This window comes from Bison bison, unplaced genomic scaffold (genome assembly GCF_000754665.1).
Source record: "Bison bison bison isolate TAMUID 2011002044 unplaced genomic scaffold, Bison_UMD1.0 scf7180017854252, whole genome shotgun sequence".
Taxonomy (NCBI): domain Eukaryota; kingdom Metazoa; phylum Chordata; class Mammalia; order Artiodactyla; family Bovidae; genus Bison; species Bison bison.
The window spans coordinates 738,612-756,351 of NW_011484825.1; the positions used below are offsets into that span (position 1 = coordinate 738,612).

The 17,740-nt window shown below is 42.9% G+C and overlaps 1 protein-coding gene across 1 annotated transcript in view; it reads right to left on the bottom strand.

Moving 5' to 3' along the window:
- Window positions 1-17,738, bottom strand: part of TTC17 (tetratricopeptide repeat domain 17) — a gene marked incomplete at its 5' end in the record, with an annotated part of 128,678 nt that extends 110,940 nt beyond the window's left edge. The window contains one exon of the mRNA XM_010856285.1: window positions 17,610-17,738. Within this exon, the coding sequence (XP_010854587.1) occupies window positions 17,610-17,738 (129 nt within the window). The remainder of the gene's footprint in view (window positions 1-17,609) is intronic.
- Window positions 17,739-17,740: the final 2 nt, after the last annotated feature.

A 17,740-nucleotide genomic window follows, 5' to 3' on the forward strand; every position in this document is an offset into this window, starting at 1 on the left:
TACAGATTTACATTATCATATTTAGTAGATGACATGTATGTTAATCAATAACAACTGCAATCTGGGCAACAACAACAATTATATTAACGTCACTTACTCAGGTTGCTACTAAAATTTACGCTCTCCTTTTAACAATACTGGGATGAGTATCCTTACACCTAAATTTTTTGAAAGTGAAAGTCGCACAGTTGTGTCCAACTCTGCAAACCCATGGACTATACAGTCCATGGAATTCTCCAGGCCAGAATACTGGAGTGGGTAGCCTTTCCTTTCTCCAGGGGATCTTCCCAACCAAGGGATTGAACCCAGTTCTCCCATACTGCAAGCAGATTCTTTACCAGCTGAAACACCAGGGAAGCCCAAGAATAGTGAAGTGGGTAGCCTATCCCTTCTCCAGCGGATCTTCCGGACCCAGGAATCAAAACCGGGGTCTTCTGCATTGCGGGTGGATTCTTTACCAACTGAGCTACCAGGGAAGCCCCTAAATTTTTCGAATAGCTACTAAATTGTTTCCTTCCCAGAATGGGGATTGTTAGGTTAAAGGGATTGGCTTGTAAAAGTTGTATTTTTTACAAGCTTTTCTCCAGAATATTTCAATCAGCTGAAATTTATAACAATAGTAACCAAGTTTCTATATACTCAAAAACACAAGAAAAGCATGAACATATTTTAATTTCTTTGCCGGCCATATGTATTTTTGCCTTTTAAACACTTATAAAAAATCTTTTTAAAAATCCATCTGTAGAAAGATCAGCTGTTCTCTTTATGGGAATTCCCTTGTGTGTTATTTGTTTTTTCCCTTGCTGCTTTTAATATTTGTTCTTTGTGTTTGATCTTTGTTAATTTGATTAATATATGTCTTGGGGTGTTTCGCCTTGGGTTTATCCTATTTGGGACTCTCTGGGTTTCTTGGACTTGGGTGATTATTTCCTTCCCCATTTTAGGAAGTTTTCAACTATTATCTCCTCAAGTATTTTCTCATGGTCTTTCTTTTTGTCTTCGTCTTCTGGGACCCCTATGATTCGAATGTTGTAGCGTTTAATATTGTCCTGAAGGTCTCTGAAATTGTCCTCATTTCTTTTAATTCGTTTTTCTTTTTTCCTCTCTGATTCATTTATTTCTACCATTCTATCTTCTAATTCCCAGTCCAGGTTCGATGCATGATACTGGATGCTTGGGGCTGGTGCACTGGGACGACCCAGAGGGATGGTATGCGGAGGGAGGAGGGAGGAGAGTTCAGGATGGGGAAAACATGTATACCTGTGGCGGATTCATTTCGATATTTGGCAAAACTAATACAATATTGTAAAGTTTAAAAATAAAATAAAAAAATTAAAAAAAATCCATTTTACAGTTTATACATCACATTTTATGAATGGTGGTTTCTAGCTGGATGATTATTCTCTTCTGGTTTGTGTTTTCTGACCTTTTCTACAGTGAACACGTATACTTAAATTTATAAAGTATTTCTTTTCTTTAAGGAGCTATGAACAGGTCATCTTATTAAAGTGAAAGTAAAAGTGAAGTCGCTCAGTCGTGTCGGACTCTTTGCAACCCCATGGACTGTAGCCTACCAGGCTCCTCCCTCCATGGGAAATGAAACTTTAAATGAAACTTTATATAGTGCTATGCAACATGTCTTTTTGTATTAAAAAAAACAACTGTAATGACAAGTATAAGCTCAGATTTGAGAAACAATCTTTAGCTTTTCCTTATATATACACAGGAAAAAATTCCTCTCATAGACATGGGGCCAAATAGTCAAAAAGACAGTATCTATTGTATTTTTATTCCTTTCTCCCCTCAGATTTTCATTCTTATCTCAAATCTAGTTCACAATGACGCCTAAGGGCCCTGAGCTCTGTGGCCCTGTCAGGCTCATGCAGTTGCCAGCAGGAAGGGCTCTGGAGGGGTGGGATGAGAGAGGCAGAGAAGCCTGCTGCTGGACTTAGCATGCAACTCTCTCTTCAGAATTCAAGTCCAACTATCTCAAGTTCACAAAATACCAGTTTAGCCTTGACTCTTAAGAGAGACTTACACAACTTCCTGGCTGTAATAATTGCCAAAACATGTAACATTTTCTAGACCTTTTACTAGAAAAATGTAATTGTATCAGATCAATAAAATGCTACTGTTATGAACTGTCTAGGTTTGAAAATAAATTTTTACTAAAGATGACTTTTTCCTGCTCTCAGGGTAACTGTAGAGTACTTTAATAAAAAACTAAAAACCACCCTCAGTTTTATAGAACACCAAGTTACCAAACTAAAATTCAACTTTAAATAAATAGAAATGTTGAATCCTGACCATTACATGAATTTTTATGGCCTTATATTCCTATTTTTTAAAGTTACCCTCAATTAGATTTTACTTTATCATTTTCAGTTCTTGGAAGACATAGTTGTAAATTCTTAAACTCACATAAAATAATCTAGGTATTTGAAGTATTAAATATACAGCTATAATCTAGATCTGAACATATCATTAGAGCATTCATGTCGATCACCATTTTCTCAACTGATTAGCAAGTAACCATTTTTGACATGAGCAACTAATGAACAACTTCTTATAAGAGTCATCAGTCTACATTTTCTGATTTACTTCACTGAAAAATATACAGAGAACACAATGAATAAAGTAGATAGCTTACCACTCACAAGAAAAGAAAATGGAACACTGAATCAGGACACCAGAATCATGACCATTCCTTATTTGTGTCCTTGTGCTATTCTTGTAAACACATACACAAACAATGTAGCTGTGCAGTTAGAGTGGATGTATATGTAACTCAGAAGTGGTTTTTCTTTCAGGCAGAAAATACCAAACACAGAACAATGGCTCAACAAAGATGTCCATGTGCTAATCCCCAAACATGTGAATATGTTAGGATACAAGGCAAAGGGAATTAAGGCCGCTGATTGAGTTGAGGCTGTTAGTCAGATTACTTTAATTAAGCAAGCTAGAGAGTGTCAGCTGGATTATGCAACAGGTGGGCCCAATGTAATTACAGGGTCCTTAAAAGTGGTAGAGGAAGGTCATAGAGAGAGATGCAAAGTTGCTGGCTTTGAAGATGCAATAAAATGGGATTGGAAGCTGAGGACTACAGGTGGTTTCTGGAAACTGGAAAAAGCAAGGAAATGAACCTTCCCCTAGAACCTCCACAAAGACAGGCAGTGCTGCTGTCCCTGTGATTTTAGCTCAGTGAAACACCTACAGGACTGTGAGATAATAAATCTGTGCTGTTTTAAGCCACTCAATTTGTGGTAATTTTTAATGACAGCAATAGAAAACTAACACAAGAACCCACTAAGTACCAGACACAATGCCAGGCACTCTGGTGCACGAACCTGTGCGCCAGAGGGATACTACGGACTGAACTGTGTCCCCCCTTATAAATTCATATGTAGGAGCCCTAACTCCCAATAAAATGGTAACCGGAGACTGGACCTTTGGGAGGTAATTGGATTTAGATGGGGGGGTCATGAGGTTGGGGGCCTTCCCTGATGGTTCAGCGGTAAAGGATTCACCTGTCAATGCAGGAGATTCTGGTTCAATCGCCGGGTTGGGAAAATCCCCTGGAGAAGGAAATGGCAACCCACTGCAGTATTCTTTTCTGGGAAATCCCACGGACAGAGGAGCTTGGCAGCCTACAGTCCACGGGGTTGCAAAAGAGTCAAACACGATGGAGCGACTAAACGACAACACGAGACCAGGGCCCTCGTGATGGGATTGGTCCTCCTGTGAGCTTAAGGCCATACCAGAGAGCTCATTTTCTCTTTTCCTCTGCCATGACAGGGAGGAGGGAGATGTAACTGCAAGCCAGAAAGAGAGCTCTCACTAGAACCCAACCATGCTGGCACTCTGATCTTGGATTTCAGCCTTCAGAACTGTGAGAAAATAAACCTTCATTGCTTAAGTCACCAGTTTATGGCATTTTGTTATGGCAGCCCAAGCTAAGACAAGCTGGGAAAGACTGAGCACAGGAGGAGAAGGTGGCAACACAGGACAAGATGGTTTAGACAGCATCACTGACTCAACCGACATGCGTTTGAGCAAGCTCCGGGAGACAGTGAAGGACAGGACAGCCTGGCGTGCTGCAGTCCATGGGGTCACAAAGAGTCTGACATGACTTAATGACTGAACAACAAAAACTGTGAAATAAACATTAATGACAAAGGTTTAATTTTGTCTATGAAGATAAAAAAATTTAACTGAAGGTCCCTTTCTGTTCTTATTTCCACTGATGGTCACAACACTGTTTAGCTAAAGGTAGTGGGTAGATTAGAGGTCTTTCACTAGAACTGGATTATGAAATTTTTTTTGCACATCCCAACACTGTTGACACAGTCTGCTAGGAAAACAATTTAGCAAATCTAAGAAAAGTAAATATATGCATTTTTAGAACCAGGAAATTCCACTCCATAGAGTTTATCTTACAGACACACTCAATATATGCATGGCATCATGCAAAGATGAATGTATTTGCATGTTCACCCTCTGCAAGAATGTCTGTAGTAGTAAAAATATGGAAACAACCTAAATGTCCACCCTTAGGGACTGCTTCAACAAGTTACAGAACATCCATACAGCCCAATGCTATGCGTGCTTAAGGGAGAAAAGGGCAGCCTTCTACTTCTGATACGGACAGATGTCTAAGGCTTATGAAGTGAATAAAAGCTAACAGTGAGACCAAATGTTCCTAGTCTCATATTAAAAAAAAACACTGTGTGTTTGCAAATGCACAGAAACTTTAGGGAAGAATACACAAATAATTTGTTTCCAGAAGAGAGATTGTGGGTAGTTACGAAATTTTAACTTTTCATTTTATAACAAACTAGTGCAAAAAACTTTCAATTATCATATATTTTATAGTCTTTGCTGCTGCTGCTAAGTTGCTTCAGTCGTGTCCAACCCTGTGCGACCCCATAGACGGCAGCCCACCAGGCTCCCCCGTCCCTGGGATTCTCTAGGCAAGAACACTGGAGTGGGTTGCCATTTCCTTCTCCAGCGCATGAAAGTGAAAAGTGAAAGTGAAGTCGCTCAGTCGTGTTCGACTCTTAGCGACCCCATGGACTGTAGCCTACCAGGCTCCTCTGTCCATGCGATTTTCCAGGCAAGAGTACTGGAGTGGGTTGCCATTGCCTTCTCTGTTTATAGTCTTTAGTTCAATTTTAAAATAAAAAAATTTTAAAGAAAATTTTTAATTTTGATGAATATTTGTTTTACAAATAAAACTACAGAAATATTTTTCTTTATGTTAGTAGCAATGTTTAGTGCTGTAGAAAAGAAAAGAGGGTTTAGAATCTCATCTGAGCTTGAGTTCACACGGACACTTCCTACTTGCATGGCCCCAGGCAAATAATTTAACCACATTCTGTCTAAATTATTTTAATAAAAGATCAGTACCACATTTTCCTGAGTCTGGATGATGATAAAATGAGATAATGAACATGAAAACATTTGGTAAAGGGTTCAGTGAATTACAGACATTAAATGGTTTTTATTACAATGAAAGTTACCTGGTGATATCCTAAATTAAGAGTCACTTCCATGTATGACTATATAAAATGCAAACTCTATTAAGGCAGGGACTTTATCTCCCTCACAGCTGTATTTCAATTTCCTAACACAAAAAGCATCCAAGCATGTATTGAATGAGTGACCTAAGTATGCTAAGAGCAGTAATGGACACACAAAAAGCACTCAGCAAATACTTGCTCCAATAAAAACTTTCCTGACTCCACTTGACCACTTTCATCACGTACTACTCTCTGAGGTTCTATCTAAAGACTAACTACCCATCTCAATTCCCCACCAAACAATCAGACTGACGGTGGAAAGGCTTGACCTTTGGGGGCAGAGCCTCTTGCCAGTCACCTGATTTTAACTGAAATAACTAAGTTCCTCAGAAAGAAAATGAAGGCTGAGAATGTTAGTAAATATATGTGTGTTCAAGTTAGACTCATGAAGTTGTTACTACCGACTAAACAAACATGGGAAGCACAAGTATGAATTCCTAATAGTATATCTTGAAAGCAAAATATGAAGTGACTTACCTAAACTTACACAATATTCAATTAACTTAAGTAATGTTGCAACGGCTTGCCCAATGGCTCAGGGTACAGTAAGGAATCTCCCTGCAATGCAGGAGACCCGGGTTTGACCCCTGAGCTGGGAAGATACTCTGGAGGAGGAAATGGCAACCCAGTTCAGTATTCTTGCCTGAAAAGTCCCATGGACAGAGGAGCTTGGCAGGCTACATTTCACAGAGCGGCAAGGAGCTGGACACGACTGAGCAACTATGCACACACCCAAGTGTCACGATCTCAAATATGAGTTCTTCAAGTGCATCATAAGGTTGCAGAAGTAAAATATCCAAAATAGCCAATGGGAAAGTAGATTATCTGAGGCACCATTTTACAATTCTGGGTTAGAGATACCACGTGCTTAAAAAATTCTTAGGCTGTCCAGACCTTGCATTGGTAATGGGGAGAATGAGTGAGTTAGCTTGCCTCCTGTAAAGTCAATGCACCTCCCTCCTCCAGACTATTAAAGCAACGGTGGCCCTTCAGTGTGCCGATATGAGATGCAGAGCTAATACAGGAGTAATCACTGCCTGCACACAGACATGCCTGTACTCTCTCCTTCACGTCCTCAGTGTTTCCCGTGTGTGCATCATGTGTCAGGGCACTGTTTTAAGCACTGGGTTACTTCACTGAACAAAGCTGTTGCCTTCACAGAGCTTATTATGTTCATGTAGAAAGACATACAATAAAGTATATGTTGCAGTATAGTGCCAGTGATAAATACCATGAAGAAACATACAGAAGACAGAGTGATGGAAAGAGATGCTGTTTTAGACAGTCTGGTCAGAAATGGGGGACATGAGGACAGAGGCCTGAAAGAAGAGAAAGGATGAGCCATGTTAATGTCTGCAGAAAAGTGTTTCACGTGGAGGAAGGAGCAAAGGCAAAGGTCTTGGTCAACCCAAAACAAGTGAACTTGGTACCCTGAAAACCAGCTGAAGGGCAGTATGACCGAAACACAGCACACAAGGAAAGTAGCATCAGGGCAGAGAGGTGGCCAGGAGCCAGGTCCCAGATCCTGCAGGGCCTACAGGTCCCGGTGAAAACTAGGTTTTATTGTTCAAGTGTGACGAGAAACCACTGAAGGTTTTCTGAGACTCTTTGCTTCCCTTCCCCTAAGACTCCTCAAGGAGTGGCATGACCAAAACTTTTGCTTTTTAAAAGATCACTTTGGTTGCTCTGGGGAGAACAGAGTCTATGGAGCAGAGAAACAAGGAGACCTATTAGGCGGTTACTGCAGACGTTCAGGAGAGAGAAGACGATCGTCTGGACTAGGCTTGTGAAAGCAGAGGTGGAATGACCCGGCAGGATTCAGAATGCATTTCACAAGTTGACAGGTTGCTGATAGACTGGGTATGAGATGTGACAGGAAAGAGTTAAGGACAATAGCAAGATTTGGGGGCATGAACCATCTGGTAATGGGTGTGGTGGGGCAGGAAATCAAGGACAGGATGTACACGTGGTGTCAACAGGCAGGTGGAGAGGCTGAGTAGGCAGCTGGCTGTACGAACTAGAGTTCAGGGTGAGACTGCAGATAGGGTCCAGGGACTGCAGATATAGCACTGTAGGCCATGAGATGGCATCAGATCGTCTGGTGGGCACACGCACAGAGGGAAGAAATGGGGCACTCCAATAATTAAGACTAACAAACCAAAAAGGTTTAAATATTTAAAACCAACAAACCAAATGCAGCAGAAAAGAATGAGAGCTTGTGGCAGGGATTTAGAAGGAAAACCAGGAATATATGTTCTGAAAGTCATGTAAAAAAATAGTCTGATGAAGTCTGAGGACAACTGCTGGGCTGCTAAGAGTTCAGAAAGATGCCTCTGAACTGAGCACTGAATGTGGCAATATGGAAGGCCCTGGGAATTTTGACAAGAGTGGTGCGGATGAAGGACCTATTGGAATGGTCCCATGTGAAGAGGAGGGGAGTCTGGAAGCGGACAAGTCTGCTGGCAGAGGGATTCCCCTTGCTCTTGCCCGCGTGGAGCACAGCTGAGATGCAGGCCCTGCCCACACCCGGCTCCCTACACCGCGGAGTGCAAAGTTGTTCTAATTTTTGACCTGACCTGCTGGCAAGTCCTCTTATTCCTGGCTGTCAGAGTGCCTTCTGTTCACTTCCACCAGCGCTGCTTCTCAACTGCAACAACTGCTGAACCCCACGGCTGATCTAATCCGTCCTCAACAGTGCAGCTGCCAGTTCCCATCTACTTCACCTCAGCCCTTTCCGATTCTTTTTCTGCTTTTCTTGTTTATCAGTTTCCTGTCGCTTCTTCCTACTTTTAATGACTGAGCAAGTGCTGACCTTTCAGATGTAATGTCAGCGATGAGTGGATGACTTCTCTTGCATACACAGCCTGACCACAATAAAGAGGCATGAGCTATCTCTGAAATTATGGATCTCACCTGTGTACAGCAGGTTTCTGAAGGCCTTGGGGCTGATCCACTGATGGGTTACTTGGAGATTTCAAGATCTCCTGAGGCTTCCTTTAGGCTAGTCCCCAGATGACTTCCACACTAGTGAGTACTGTAAGGCTTCATTCACATAATGGTAAATTTCTAAAAAGTAGGAACCACTTCTCAGGCTTCCTTACATCATCCATTCAACAGATACTACTGCAGCCTCTGTGAGGACACAGTGTGAGAGATACTGCAGCTGCAGAGAAGATGAATATAGCTACTCCCTCCATGGAGCATACAGTAGTCTAGCAGGACATTTACAAAAGCAAACATGGTGAAGTACAAAAGACAGAACATGGCAGGCAAATGCTTTCACAAGGGAATGCAGGATGCTCTGAAAACACCTTGCGAGAACAGCTTATTCCAATCTGCACATCAGAGAGGCGTCCCTCTATGTTTAACTTGTGAAGAGTGTGAGTTAGGTGGACTGAGACATTTGTGGGGAAGACCATGTACAAAGGCCCAGAAGTAAGTGAGAGCAGAGCATATTTGGGGATACTGACAAAAAAGTTACATACAGCTAAGTGTGTTATGTGTGTACCTTTGGAAGTGAGAGTGGGGCCCTCAAGGATGAGCAGAGACAGGCTGCTGCTGCTGCTAAGTCGCTTCAGTCATGTCCGACTCTGTGCGACCCCATAGACGGCACCCCACGAGGCTCCCCCGTCCCTGGGATTCTCCAGGCAAGAACACTGGAGTGGGTTGCCATTTCCTTCTCTCTCCAATGCATGAAAGTGAAAAGTGAAAGTGAAGTCGCTCGGTCGTGTCCAACTCTTAGCAACCCCATGGACTGCAGCCTACTAGGCTCCTCCATCCATGGGATTTTCCAGGCAAGAGTACTGGAGCGGGGTGCCACTGCCTTCTCCAGAGACAGGCTAGAGAGAAGGAAAGGCCAGACCTCAAGACACGTTAACAAACCTCAACCATATTCTGGGGTATGGACTCATTTGTTTTAAAGGTGTTTTTTCTTGGACGACCCAGATAATCACGAAGGTGTGATCACTCACCTAGAGCCAGACATCCTAGAATGTGAAGTCAAGTGGGCCTTAGAAAGCATCACTACGAACAAAGCTAGTGGAGGTGATGGAATTCCAGTTGAGCTATTTCAAATCCTAAAATGATGCTGTGAAAGTGCTGCACTCAATATGCCAGCAAATTTGGAAAACTGAGCAGTGGCCACAGGACTGGAAAAGGTCAGTTTTCATTCCAATCCCAAAGAAAGGCAATGCCAAAGAATGCTCAAACTACTGCACAATTGCACTCATCTCACACGCTAGTAATGCTCAAAATTCTCCAAGCCAGGCTTCAGCAATATGTGAACCGTGAACTTCCTGATGTTCAAGCTGGTTTTAGAAAAGGCAGAGGAACCAGAGATCAAATTGCCAACATCCTCTGGATCATGGAAAAAGCAGGAGAGTTCTAGAAGAACATCTACTTCTGCTTTATTGACTATGCCAAAGCCTTTGACTGTGTGGATCACAATAAACTGTGGAAAATTCTGAAAGAGATGGCAATACCAGACCACCTGACCTGCCTCTTGAGAAACCTATATGCAGGTCAGGAAGCAACAGTTAGAACTGGACATGGAACAACAGACTGGTTCCAAATAGGAAAAGGAGTACATCAAGGTTGTATATTGTTACCCTGCTTATTTAACTTTTATGCAGAGTACATCATGAGAAACGCTGGGCTGGAAGAAGCACAAGCTGGAATCAAGACTGCCAGGAGAAATATCAATCACCTCAGATATGCAGATGACACCACCCTTATGGCAGAAAGTGAAGAGGAACTAAAAAGCTTCTTGAAGAAAGTGAAAGTGGAGAGTGAAAAAGTTCAGAAGACGAAGATCATGGCATCTGGTCCCGTCACTTCATGGGAAATAGATGGGGAAACAGTGGAAACAGTGTCAGACTTTATATTTTTGGGCTCCAAAATCACTGCAGATGGTGACTGCAGCCATGAAATTAAAAGACGCTTACTCCTTGGAAGAAAAGTTATGACCAACCTAGACAGCATATTGAAAAGCAGAGACATTACTTTGCCAACAAAGGTCCATCTAGTCAAGGCTATGGTTTTTCCAGTGGTCACGTAGGGATGTGAGAGTTGGACTGTGAAGAAAGCTGAGCGCCGAAGAATTGATGCTTTTGAACTGTGGTGTTGAAGAAGACTCTTGAGAGTCCCTTGGACTGTAAGGAGATCCAATCAGTCCATTCTGAAGGAGATCAGCCCTGGGATTTCTTTGGAAGGAATGATGCTAGAGCTGAAACTCCAGTACTTTGGCCACCTCATGCGAAGAGTTACTCATTGGAAAAGACCCTGATACTGGGAGGGATTGGGGGCAGGAGGAGAAGGGGACGACAGAGGATGAGATGGCTGGATGGCATCACTGACTCGATGGACGTGAGTCTGAGTGAACTCCGGGAGTTGGTGATGCACAGAGAGGCCTGGCGTGCTGCGATTCATGGGGTCGCAAAGAGTCGGACATGACAGAGCGATTGAACTGAATAATAAGTAGAGGTAGGAGGGCTTCACTCTGTGACTGTATATACTCCCATAGTGCTGGGCATTTATTTTTACAATGCCACACGTCAATTTTGTAACTCGAATTTTTAAACAAAAAAACAAAGAAGGTTTTAAAAGATTATTCTAATTGCATTGTGGAGAAAGTGGAAGCGGGACAGGACTAGAAGCAGGGAGAACAGTTAGGCGGGTACAGCAATTAATGAGGCAGCGAGAATTAGAGCAATGGTAGTGGCTATGGAAAGAAGCAGGGTATAATTAGAAAGTAAAATTGAAAAATGCCGGTAAGGAGGAGGGAGAGATGGGAAAAGACAGCTAGACAAGTACTACCTATCTGTCCAACGGGAGCAGTGGCAGTGGCAGATGGCAAATGCGGTATCTTTCATTAAGTTTGGGGAAACACAGCATCACACAGGTGTAGGTGTACAACAGTTTAGATTTGGCAATAATAAGTTTGAATTGCATAGAGGACGTTCAACATGGAGTTAACACAGAAGTCTTGAATTTATAACTATGGAGAAGAAACTCTGAGTTGTAGAAAGAAAGGTAGATATTCCCAGCATATATACGGTAACTGAAGTACTGGGAAAGGATGAGATAGCCCAGGTATATGCAAAGAGTAAAAGAGAAGCCTGCAAAAAAAGGCAAAGGAAGAGCAAGATCTAAAACTGAATTTCTCATAATGTCCAGTGACCCATTTGCACCATAACCTCCTGAGAAGTTTGATTAAAATGTAAAGATCTTGGCTTCACCATCAACCTACTGAATCAGACAGTCTCAGCAACCTGGGAATCAGCATCTTAAGCAGGCACCTTGGATTATTTCTGTGCATAGTCAAGTTTGAAAGCCACGGATCTAGAAGATAAGCAGAGGCGGAAAAGCCCCCTGCCCCCCAAAAAATGGTTCAAGAAGGTGTGCTCTGCTCACCACCTAAGCAAAAATGAGAATTGGAGCCAATGGAAAAGAACATACCCTTCAAAGCACTGTGGGCTGGTGAAAAAAGGAAGTCGTCAATAAATATTTGTTCAATAAATAATTGGGAGAAGTACTTAAAGCTATGACCAATCTAGACAGCATATTAAAAGGCAGAGAATTACTTTGCCAACAAAGGTCCGTCTAGCCAAAGCTATGGTTTTTCCAGTAGTCATGTATGGATGTGAGAGTTGGACTGTAAAGAAAGCTGAGTGCAGAAGAATTGATGCTTTTGAACTGTGGTGCTGGAGAAGACTCTTGAGAGTCCCTTGGACTGGAAGGAGATCTAACCAGTCAATCCTAAAAGAAATGAGTCCTGAATATTCATTGGAAGGATAGATGCTGAAGGTGACGCTCCAATACTTTGGCCACCTGATGGGAAGAACTGACTCACTGTAAAAGATCCTGATGCTGGGAAAGAATGAAGGCGGGAGGAGAAGGGGACGGCAGAGGATGAGATGGTTGGATGGCTTCACTGACTAGATGGACATGAGCTTAAGTAAGCTCCAGGAGATGGTAATGGATAGGGAAGCCTGGCATGCTGCAGTCCATGGGGTCGCAAAGAGTTGGACACGACTGAGCGAGTAAACTGAACTTAAAGCTATAATTTATCTCTGTATATTTCCAAGCTATAACTAATCTCCCGTATAAACACAGTTAACACCTGGGTAATCTATAAGAAGAAAAATAATAGTGGGAAATAGCTTTAAAAAATGGATTGAGCAAGAAACACTTTGATGTCAACATTGAGGATAAATTCCAAAGGTTTGGCAGGTGCCTGGATAGTTAGTAACTAACCAGCATGACCTCTAGGACCAAGTAAATCCCTGAAGTGTAAAAACACAGAAACAGTGCTCTATGTCAAAAAGATGGGTTCCATTTTGAAAAGCATTGAAATGAAGTTGTTAGCTCCACAGTACCATACGGATGCTCTCTCCCAGATTAACCAAATCACTTAACATGAGACCAAAATTAAACCACTCCTTCACTTACAAGCTAGTAAAGATCAGTAAATAGAGATTTAGCCAGTTTGTCCAACTAAATATAATAGCTCTTCCTTAGGTTATATTATAGTTGCTGAAATAGTTGCTCATCAACTGTTCTTTCCAAGTTTGCTAGGCTTCAGAGCATTCATTTTGTAGGAAGCCTTATTTGTTCTGAGCAGTTAAAATGATCTGAACTCTGAAGACATCCCTTTGATAAGAGGCAGAATGATTAAGTGACCCCAAATTAACTCACATCTATTTAGGAACCTTCTCCATCCACCCACCCCAAATTTGAAGTTATCATAAAACATTTTGCAAAGGTAAAGCAAACTGGAAAAGAGAAGACATTGACTTCATTTGGTTTTATTTTTCTTTATATTCCTTCCTTTGTAGGTGTTACAAAGGTTAAGAGAAACCAAACCACTTCAAACTACATAAGCTGCTCACCTGCACGTAACCACGAATAAACACATCTTTACTTCTTGCTACCACTAAATGCCATTCATTAGTGTCTTTGGGTGACTTTCTCTCCTAGGAGTTGTACCATATATTCTTTAAGAATTTTTTCCAAATCTAAAATGCCAAGGGTTGATGCTCTAAATTTTTTAAAGTTTTTAGACTTCCATTTATGAAGACGCTATCAAACGTAATAAACCCTGTGTTAGGAGTTCAAATTCTTGATTCAGTAAGTCGACAACTAACTGGTAACATTTCAAAAGTTGATCTGTAAGCTGCTAATGTGGAAAATAAAGCAAAAATTTTCCCAAAGAAGTGATATGACAGGTGCGTGTGTGCGTGTGTGTGCGCGCGCGCGCGTGTGTGTGTGTGTGCACTCAGTTGCGTCCGGCTCTTTGCAACCCCATGGACAGTAGCCCGCCAGGCTCCTCTGTCCACTGAATTTTCCAGACAAGAATACTGGAGTAGATTGCCACTTCCTACTCCAGGGGATCTTCTTGACCCAGGGGTCGAACCCCAGAGGTTCTTAGGCTAATTCACAGAAGTTTATTTCACCTTCAATGCTGGTGAATTGCTAGACACTTTTGATTAAAAAAGAAAATAGGTGTCTCCATACTAGTAATTAAGCAAAAAGAATTGTCAAAATGAAACAAACAAAAAATTTATCTTGAAGTCATACAAAAGATCCACTGGCCTGATTACACTGGAGATCCTCCTAGTAACTAGATTTTAAGAATCTCACACCTCAAGCCCATAGATCACAAGTTAGGGACTCCTGCTTAAAAAAAGTGAGAGGATCTTACTAGTTTTCAGGCACAGGGACATTAGGAGTTCAGAAGCATGCCAAAGCCCGGAGCTTGGAGAAAAGCACAGAGGTGGAGGGGGGCCTTTTCTGAGAAGTCCTCTGACTGCAGTGGGAAATAGACTTGGTACTGGAGGGCTCTCTTCACATCCAGCTCTAGGACTCCCTGGACAATGCTCCTCAGAGTTCAGCGGCTCAGTAAACCAGAGCCTAAAAACATGGACGGTGTGCTTCCTAGCCAGAGTGGGGACTGTGGAAACGAAAAATCCCCTGAGTTGCCATGCCAAGTACTAGACACCTGCTACTGCCAGAAGCAGTCCCAGCTTTGACGGTTAGGAAGTCTAATGTTCGCTTCCTTGCCCTGACCCAAAGACCCATTTCAACCCCTCTACAGATCCAGGCCTTCCAATACATACGGCAGGTTTACACGTCTGCAACTTATGGGTGTTTATCTTTATCATCTAAGGCTTGAAACAGAAAAGCCAAAATAAATGTTATCTTCTTCTGGGAAATACTGCTTACTGTACTTCAAACTTTAACTATAATGATGGAAAATCTTCCTATCTAAGTCTGTATTTTGGGCAGTTCAGATTTTTAATTCATAAGCACTTCACATTCACTCTGAAAACAATGACCTATTATACCTAATTTGGATAGGTTTAAATACTGGGTGAAGAGTTTCAAAAGGTATTTGCAAAGGTCTGCTGTTTCAGTTTGTCCTTAACCCTTTCCCTAACTTTAAAAATGAAATCATGGGGCTCCTTGGGGGCCTTGCGCTTAGGATTTTGGGCTTTCATACCGGAGTTCAATCCCTGGTCAGGGAACTGAGATCCAGGAAGCTGTGTGGCACAGCCAAAATAAACAAATAAAAATGAAATCATACCACTGCTCTCAGCTAATACAACCAAAAACAAATAGCAAGGAGTTTGGCATTTCCGGTAAGACACAACATATATACTAAATTAGTTATGTTTCTGAAAGTATGAACAGATCTGAAAAAGTGAAAGTTGTTCAGTCGTGTCCCAACTCTTTGTGACCCCATGGACTAGTCCGTGGAATTCTCCAGGCAAGAACACTGGAGTGTACAGCCTTTCCCTTCTCCAGGAGATCTTCCCAACCCAGGGATCTAACCAAGGTCTCCCGCATCTGCAATATATGCAAATTCATGTACTAAAGAAATCTTTCAGTTCTTTGATAAATATATCCAAATGTGATAATTAATCAAAATCTAAATGAAGGTTTTGATTCTCCTGCATTCAAATTATGGCCAGAAAAGACAGCATGGGTAATGCATGCATAACTATCAGAGTGGAACTCAGAGACTGACCCTGATGTTCAACTCTCACTTTATTTACATGGGCTTTCCCCTCATATTAAATCCAACTTCCTTTCCCTAGCCTCTTACTGTTACACTGTAATCACCAACTTTACTTCTGGTATAAAATTTTGCAGTTGCCTGAACTTAACATTGTAAATGTTATTTAGCAAAGTACTGGACAATTCACTGAAGAGGATCACTAAAAAAAGGTGTATGTAGTAAAGAAATCTTGCTTTCCTAACTTTAAGCCTAACTACCAACTGTAGGGGTGACTTGGAAGAGACCCAGATGATTCTGTATATTTGCCCCTTTCTCAAGCAAGTTTCTAGTAACTCCCGCCTTTCCCCACCAAAACCCGATGTGCAAAAAGAAAGGCCGTATTGAAGAAACAAAAACCAAATCAGATTCAACTTTTCCACTGCAATGTTCAGCAAATATTACATTTCTACCAGCTTTCACTTTTCAGATAGGCCAGTTTCTCAGACGAACAGCAAGACATCAAAATGGGAAGGAGAAGTCAGGTGTCAGGGGGTATAAATAGCTGTGGCCAAAAACAATACTGCAAAAGAGCCAATAGGAGACAGCTCCCCCAAAAGCAGCAGGAGTGACTTAATTCCACATCCCCCTCCACCAGGGCCTCAGGGAAAACCATTATTGGGAGACAGAAGGACAGAAGCAATCAGGACTTGCAGAAAAAATTTCCAAGCTTCCGTTAGAGACGAATTTGTAAGTGTTGTCTAGGGTGTCTGAAACACACATATGTATTTTAAATCTCACCCGGTATGGCCATGAAGAGGAAATTTTTTCTAGTGCAATAACTTGGGTATAGAGAAACTGCCACCCAGTATAAAGAAGTCAGTCTTTTCTCAGATATACACTGAAAGCCACTCACCAAAACCAACACTGACTTTTAAACTGCTTTATTCATTCATTATATTTAAGACAAAATTTGCCATCACACGGTGGCTCTAAATGTGAACTTCAGTTTATACAAACGCAAGCCTCACCAAGCATTACATATAACCCGCGACTTTCACAGGACAATGGTTAATACATTTCGAACCAGCGGACCAAATGAAATTGCATGGGGCACACACGCCACTCTGTAAATGTTCCCTGGACTTTACAGGACTGCGCTTAAGTGCTGGAAGTCATTAAATGTACCGAGTTTCTGCAGCAGAATACACACTCATGCATTCTTCAAGCATCAGAAGCATTCACAAAATACAGGCCATCAGAAAGTTACGTAAGAAAAGCAGCCTCTCCTCTGAGTAATTCATTCAACCTTCCAAGAAATCACATATTCTCCTTGAGGGGCCGGGTCAAAGGTAGTTAAAGAAACTGGGCAAAGAACACTGGGAAACCAGGGCAGTTTACGGCTGAAAAGATGCACGCAACGCCACCAAAGGCATCCTCAAGCATTCCTTTGCAAACAGAGTGTGCGTGCGGTTTGTAATGAGCCCCTGCTGACCTGGGTAACGGTCCCAGCTGAAAGCACCCCAGCCTGACACGAACGCCAGCATGTGGGAGAGGAGACGGGGGAAGCAGCATTAGCTGACACACGGCCTAGGGGGGCCGAAGCCGTCACCTCCTTGGGACTCGCGCACAGCCGGGCGCTGCCACCTGCTTTCTACTTCCTCGGGGAGGGCTGGTGACGCGTGGGCCTGAGAGGCACCAGGGAAGAAATAATGAATCCGGTTTCTAAAGCCAGAGCGCCAGAAAAGGTCCCCAGGGCCCGATGCCCTCACCGCTGGGCGACTCTCCCCGAGCGGCGCGCGACCCCAGGGGTGGAAGGAAGCCTGAGAACTTGCAGACGGCAGAGGCCAGAGTCAGTCCACTAGCGGGGAAAGGGTGGGTCAGAGCGCGGGGGTCGCCCGAACCCCGACACCAGGACCGTGGGAAGGTAAGCTGGGGGCGGAGCCGCGCAGAGGCTAGTAGCCAGGGGCCGGGCCGGTCTGGGGAGTCTTTCCTCCCGAGCGAGGGCGGGCGGAGAGGGGCACCCTGGCCGCTACCTGCTGCTGGATCTTCCCGTCCTCCGTGACGACCCCGTGCGTGGTGGCGAAGGCCCCTCGAGCTGCCACACTCAGCAAGGCGGACAGGCTGAGAAACCAGCCTGGACTGGAGCACGGCGGCAGCTCGCACC